Source organism: Pundamilia nyererei, unplaced genomic scaffold (assembly GCF_000239375.1).
Source record: "Pundamilia nyererei isolate P.nyererei 1_Seehausen unplaced genomic scaffold, PunNye1.0 scaffold00131, whole genome shotgun sequence".
Taxonomy (NCBI): domain Eukaryota; kingdom Metazoa; phylum Chordata; class Actinopteri; order Cichliformes; family Cichlidae; genus Pundamilia; species Pundamilia nyererei.
Genome location: NW_005187532.1, coordinates 1,100,361 through 1,107,651, shown reverse-complemented (window position 1 = coordinate 1,107,651; position 7,291 = coordinate 1,100,361). Strand labels below are relative to the sequence as shown.

The following is a 7,291-nucleotide window of genomic DNA, read 5'->3' as shown; positions in this document are numbered from 1 at the left end:
TGTACTGACATTAGATTACACACAGGTGCACTCTATTTAGTCATTAGCACTCATCAGGCAACGTCTATGGGCAACTGACTGCACTCAGACCAAAGGGGCTGAATAATTACGCACACCCCACTTTGCAGTTATTTATTTGTAACAAATGTTTGGAGTCATGTATGATTTTGTTCCACTTCTCACGTGTGCACCACTTTGTGTTGGTCTTTCACCTGGAATTCCAATAACATTGATTCATGTTTGTGGCTGTAATGTGACAGAATGTGGGAAAGTTCAAGGGGACCAATCCTTTTGCAAACCACTGTATGGTAGTGGTGAGCTGTGTCATAGCCATAGTTCCTCCAACATTCACAGCTTCCATTATCATAATGCGCCTTTAAAGCTGGGGTGTCTCTGGTCTGACACCCTGCAGCGAACCACTACTATGGTTTGCGTGTGGTTCACAAATAGCTTGTAGGTACACTGCTGCCTCCTGCCAGAATGTGACATCCTCTAATGACATGGCAGAGAGAGATTTTAACACAACAAACAGACTCACACCCTTTGATTTTGTCATTTTACCTGTTCCTGCAGAATAAGGTTCATGCTCAGTTTCACTGTTTGGTTACCCCAGGCTTTAACTGGTGTAAATACGTTTTAACTGGTATAAACTGGTTTGTTTCAGGAGCAGAAGAAGCTTCTCTGTCTTGGCATTACTGGACCTGAAGGACATGTTATATCGCACTCAGAAGAGGTACGCACACCTGAGACACACTCCTGTGCAGATTGTGGCTGATGTGTTGGCATGTTGCATATTTCTGATGTGTGTTTTTGTGTGTGCTTCAGGTAGAGACTGAGGCAGTGTATCGGGCCATCACCATTGCCAAACAGTCCAACTGCCCGCTGTACATTACCAAGGTAATGAGCAAATCTGCTGCTGATGTCATCGCCAAAGCCAGGAAGAAAGGTGAGGGCGTCAGCTTCGTCCTTTTGGCCTTTAATCCAGATTTAACAGGTTTCATTCAGACCCTTATTTGGGGTCCTGAGCCTTCAGAGTCAGAGGGTGAATGCTGAGCTCAGCTGGTGGTCCTTCTGTTTCCCGGCTCACCCATCTCTACAAGGTCTTAAATAATCAGGCCCCATCTTATCTTAATGACCTTGTAGTACCATATCACCCTATCAGAGCACTTCGCTCTCACAGTGCAGTTGTTGTTGTTCCTAGAGTATTTAAAAGTAGAACGGGAGGCAGAGCCCCAGTGAAGCCCCAGATCTGTTGTTCAGTTTTTTCGTAAAGATCTGGCCTAATGTGCAATAGACCTTCTTCCCATAGCTTCGCTACCTACAAGTCATAGTTACAGTCTCACCAAACCTGAAAATGGAAAAATATATTACCAAGGGTTTCACAGCTGGCACATTTGCACTTCCACTTCTCCTGTAGGTGCAGGGTTCTTTTCTGTAGAGAAAAGGACAAGTCTCTTTGTCCATCAGTTACCAAGGTCTAAATAATATCACCATCCAAAACAAATATCCACTCCCCCCACTGCTGTCTCCCCCTTTTAGATAGATTTTTTTATTTTATTTCAAACATGCAAATATAACTAAAATAACAAGAGAAAAAACAAAACTTAAAAAACATCAAGTTTGAATGTACAGTGTTCTTTAAACTGTGAAACACCTTGCATCTCACTCCAAAGAAGAGGATGAGTGGAAGACTGCATTTAATAAAGATTTAGGACATTTTGAATACCTCGTAATGCCTTTTGGATTAATCTGTGCACCATCTGTGTTTCACATGGTCCGTGACTTCCTGAACTGTTTCTTCTTTGTCTACCGAGATGATATACTAGATTTCAATCCAGGGGGGCCTTCTTCCCAGGCTTTAATTTCACAATTACCCATCGACCAGGTTCTTGGAATGCAAAGCCCGATTTTCTCTCTGAGTTTCACTCACCTCCAAGATGAAGTCACTGATCTGAATTGCCAAAAGGGATGAACTTTATCCAGGTGGGGGTCCACCCAACCAGCTGTATGTTCCATCCAACATCCATTAATGAGTCATCCACTGGCTCCATTCCTCTAAGTTGGCTGCCATCCCAGTAAGAACCGGGCTATCACTCTTCTTCAACGCTCCTTCTGGTGGCCGTCCTTGATCAAAGAAGCCTGGTAGCATTTTTCTGCATGTCTTCTGTGTGCTCAAAACAAATCTGTCAGTTCACCTCCAGCCAGCCTCCTGCACCCTCTTACAACCTCAGAACAACCTTGGTCTCACATCCCAGTGGACTTCATGATTGGTCTGCCTCCCTCGGACGGTAAAACAGTCCTTCTCACCATCATAGACTATTTTTCAAAGGCTGTACATATTTTCGCCCTCTCCAAACTCCAGTCTGCGCTAGAAGCTGCTCAACCCCATGGTCCACCATGTTTTCTGATTTCACGGTATATTTCAACACATTGTGTCATATCGTGGCCCACAATTTACACCTCGTGTCTGGAGAGACGAGCAGGTGAGCTTGTCTTCTGGTTTCCATCCACAGACTAAAGGGCAGGTGGAGAGGGCACGTCAGGAGCCGGAGGCTGCTCTTCAATGTCTTGCATCCTCCAATAAGGCAACTTGGAGCCAACCAATTTCTTGGATCGAATTTGCTCACAATTCGCTGGCATCTTCTGCTACGGGTTTGTTATCTTTCAAAGTGTCTCTGGGCTACGTCTGTTTCCAACTTTTGAAGGTGAGATTTCCTTCTGTTCAACTTCATGTCCGTCATTGCCGCAGGATCTGGAGGGCCACTCGAGCAGCCCTGTTATGGACAAAAGAACAAAACAAGTTTCCTGACAGCCTTTGGCGTACCACTGTTGCTACCTATCACCCAGGTCAGAAGGTATGGTTGTTCTTAGATTCTGACATTCTCAGGTCAGAATCTGATTAATACACCTAGCAGAGATTTGGTTGTTAGCCGGTTCCTATTTATGCTGGAAGAAGGCAGTCTCTGAATGTTTGTGACGCTGGGCTTCCTCCATATCTGGTCATTTGTCTCCTTCGTTTGCCAAACCAGCCACTTACCCTCTGCTCCTGTTCACGCAGGAATCCTGGACTCTGAGAGAGGTCTGAGTGACTGTTCTGGACTGTCAGTAGTTTGGTGCCAGTTTCTAGAGTTGTCGCTGGCCACACCTGTGGCTTGGATCAGGAGCCTCTGGATTTCCAGCTGTCCTGAAACACAACATTTACATTTTTCTGGACTGGATGTCGAGCTGTCTGAGCTTTTCATTTGGTGAACTAACCACCATGTTCAAGTCATACAGAGAAAGGGGTCACCTAAGCCAGTTTACTTTGACAGACTGCACACAGCTCTGGGGTAACTTGTTACCATAAACAACATCCCCAGCCTCAGGTACTGATACTTTAAAAGCAACTTGGTGCCCTAAAGTTGAACTTTTTTGTCCTCAGGCATGGTGGTGTATGGGGAACCAATCACAGCTGGCCTGGCTACCGACGGCTCCCATTATTGGTCGAAAGACTGGGCCATAGCTGCTGCCTTCGTCACAAGCCCGCCCCTTAACCCTGATCCTTCGACTCCGCAGTACTTGACCTCCCTGTTAGCATGGTAAGCATTTCATGGGGCGATCGTGGCTCAAGAGTTGGGAGTTCGCCTTGTAATCAGAAGGTTGCCGGTTCGAGCCCCGGCTCGGAAGGTCTCGGTCGTTGTGTTTTTGGGCAAGACACTTCACCCGTTGCCTACTGGTGGTGGTCAGAGGGCCCGGTGGCACCAGTGTCCGGCAGCCTCGCCTCTGTCAGTGCGCCCCAGGGTGGCTGTGGCTACAACGTAGCTGCCATCACCAGTGTGTGAATGTGTGTGTGAATGGGTGGATGACTGGTTGTGTAAAGCGCTATACAAATACAGGCCATTTACTACCCCTCACCTGAACCATTGAGATGTCACAGGTGACCCTTACAAGTGCTTGCTGTGTGTTTTCCAGTGGAGACCTCCAAGTAACCTCCAGCGCTCAGGCCAGCTTTTCCACCGCTCAGAAAGCTGTTGGTAAAGACAACTTCACTTCGATTCCAGAGGGAACTAATGGCATAGAGGAGAGGATGTCTGTGGTCTGGGACAGAGCAGTGGTAAGAAAACTTGACCCTCAGTCTCATGGTATCATCAGTGTGAATGTACTGATTCTCCTCCTCCTGATCTCCATCTCTCTGCTTTTACTGTGAGTCCCAGCATTCATGCTGTTTCCACTGTGTTTCTCAGGCCACTGGAATGATGGATGAGAATGAGTTTGTTGCAGTAACCAGCACCAATGCTGCAAAGCTCTTCAGCATGTATCCACGAAAAGGTATGACGTCAGTCACAGGTAAATGTAAAGGATAAATACACCAGATAAATACTGGAGACATGTTTCTGGGACAAGAGGACAAATTTCAGGGGTGTCAAACATAGGATAGGTCAGGTGAAGACTCCAAGCCACCTCATTGGATGGCACTGAAAATGTGAATAAATATATATAAACCTTTTATGAGTGTTAACTGTATTTTCACAAGTCTTACAACTTTTGCCACTAATGAATCATACTAGGTCAAAGTAATTACGTAATAAATAAACAATTCAGTGACAATGGACAACAAGTTACCAGATTTTACACAAGCATGTCTTACAGCCCAAAGAGATGTGCTGACAAATTTCTTTCATTTACTACAGCAGCATTTCTTTTTCATCCAGAAAAATTGAGATACATTGCTAAAATTGCTCTTTTTAATAATTCGATATCTCAGAGATTGGCATGGTTAAAACTTCTTTACACTCACAGAGAAGAGAGATTCTTTGGATCAGTCCAAGGACATACCGGCTTTACATCACAAAACACTCCAGCCATCCTGAAGAACAATCTTACAAAGTCTTGCAGCCCTTTCTTCCCCAAACATTAGCTGTTTTTAAGGATTGATGCTTCTGTACACTCAGGTCGGATCGCTGTTGGATCTGATGCTGATATTGTCATCTGGAATCCGAAGGAGACACGAATCGTTTCTGCAAACACTCACAACCTGGTAATAACACCGCTATAAATCATTTACATCTAGGGTCAAACCTCTTCAAAACTTCTCATCATGATCAATTTCCTGTGTGCAGAACCTAGAGGTCAACATCTTTGAGGGTTTGGAGTTTCGGGGAGTGGCATCGGTGGTGATCAGCGGCGGACGAGTTCTTCTGGAGGACGGAAAACTCAACGTGACCGAAGGTTCAGGACGCTTCATTCCCAGGAAGGCTTTTCCTGATATCGTGTACAAGAGAATCAAAGCCCGTAGCAAGGTAACCGGCAGTTAGCGGCCGCTGAGAGGTAGTTAGTGACAGATGCATGGTAACAGCCTCCACCTGTCCAGTAGGCTAAATGATCCAGTAATCTGGAGGTTTATTTCTTCCCGTTTCAGATGGCCGAAACTCGCGGTGTCCCCCGTGGAAACTACGATGGTCCAGTCCATGATGTCATCAGCATGACTAAATCAGTCCCACCCACCCCGACCACCAGGGGGCCCCCATGTCCAAAAACCCTGACTGGCCCCCGAAATCTCCACCAGTCGGGATTCACCCTCGCAGGTGCTGTTTTCTGGTCAATAATCTGACCAGTGTAAGGTTAGCAATAAAAAACACGATAACAGTGACACTGAAATGATCATCTTCTTGTTTTTCTGTCCAGGAACTCAGATTGATGACCACATACCACGGCGCTCTGCTCAGAGGATTGTGGCACCTCCTGGTGGACGATCCAACATTACGTCATTATCCTAAAACTGGAAGAATGAAGCAGTCGCTGTGAGACTGTCCAACAGTCCTTACAATGACTACTAGCGCTTCATAATAGTAATATTTCATCATGAACTCAAATGCAACCCTCCAAACAACCCTACAGCTAGTGTTAAAATCTTAAACTACTAAATCCTAAATTGAAAGCTCCTGAGTCGTCTAATTGTACTTTTATAAAGCTGTAGTATTTCAGCTAGTAGAAAATGACAATGCAACTCGATAAATACCAGTAAGCCCTGCTTACACTGAACTACTTCACGTTTCTAAGATAGCAGTACTCCAGCATATAAAAGCATCAAGTACAACTAAGACTGCAAGTTACTAAACAATAGGGGTGCAACGATACACAAAATTCACGGTTCGGTTCGATACTTTGGTGTCACGGTTTGATATTGTTTCAATACAAAAAAAGTTCATGCTTTTTTAATTTGTCATTTATTAAAATTATAAATAGATATTTTAACTCAAAAGTACAGTTTTTAAATTTAATGTTGCTGAAACAACAAAAATAATAAATCTATCTGATGGAGGAATCCCTCATCTTTGGAAAAGAGAGTTTATTACAGAGAAATGGCTCTTTCCAAAATAAAAGCTCTACTATACGCTTCTTCTGGGCTATATTCTCAGCAGCATATTAAACATATCAGGTCCCCATAAGGAGAATCCTGTGCTAACGGCTGTCTAAATGACTCGGGTAAAGTTTGTAGCATGCTGCTTGTTGTTTTTGTCTGCTTCCACTTGTCTTTGCACTAGGATGATGTCGGAGTAAATGTGCAGTCATATTCGTTGTGTTCCACTAGTGCTGTCAGCGTTAATCTGAAATGACCTTAACGCCACAACACGGCAAATCTCCGTTAACGAGCTGCCGCCGATCGCCCCGTGCGTGGGGCTGGACGGCCAACACGTTAACGAGCTAACTGCGCTAACACACTAGCTCCCACCCATGTAATTGAGCATTGAGTGGCACATCCGACATACTGTTTTACTTTAGTCCATGACGCGCTTACCTTCAGGGTCATACGTCACATGAAAACCAAAATAGTTCCAAACGTCAGATCTGAATGAGGGTGGAGGAGGTTCAGTTTGCCATGTTGCAAGGAGAGCTTAGCTTCTGTCTCGCTAGCTTGCCCTGCGCTCAGTGAATCTGCGTTCGACTACTCCGCCTAGGCTGCACTGTCGAGCGCAGATCCACTGAGCGCTCAACACAGACAGCATCGTCAGAAGAAAAGTTGATAAAATAAATTAAAACTTTTGTATTGTTCGATACATATGCGTACCGAACCGAAAGCACTAAATCGAACGGTTCAATATCGATACGAGTATCGTTGCACCCCTACTAAACAAGTATTACATCAGACAGAGTGGTACCTCTACAAGTACTAAAGCTACCTGACATAAAGGAAGGGTTATAAATTATATGCCATTAGTACTTCAGCTAGTATTTAACCCAGTACAAACCCCACAGTTACCACTAAGTACCACATCAGCATTAGAGCTGTTAGTACTCTGCCCTAAAACTA

At 44.7% G+C, this 7,291-nt stretch overlaps 1 protein-coding gene across 1 annotated transcript; it reads left to right on the top strand.

Annotated features, from left to right (window-relative positions):
* Nucleotides 1-649: 649 nt before the first annotated feature.
* Nucleotides 650-6,149, top strand: LOC102208539 (dihydropyrimidinase-related protein 2-like; the record flags this gene model as incomplete). The annotated part of the gene is made up of 9 exons (XM_005743446.1): nt 650-733; nt 826-946; nt 3,422-3,578; nt 3,952-4,093; nt 4,224-4,308; nt 4,932-5,017; nt 5,100-5,279; nt 5,399-5,564; nt 5,665-6,149. Coding segments are annotated over 9 exons (1,113 nt in total), but the record flags the coding sequence as incomplete, so codon positions are not given.
* Between the last annotated feature and the right edge of the window lie 1,142 nt (nt 6,150-7,291).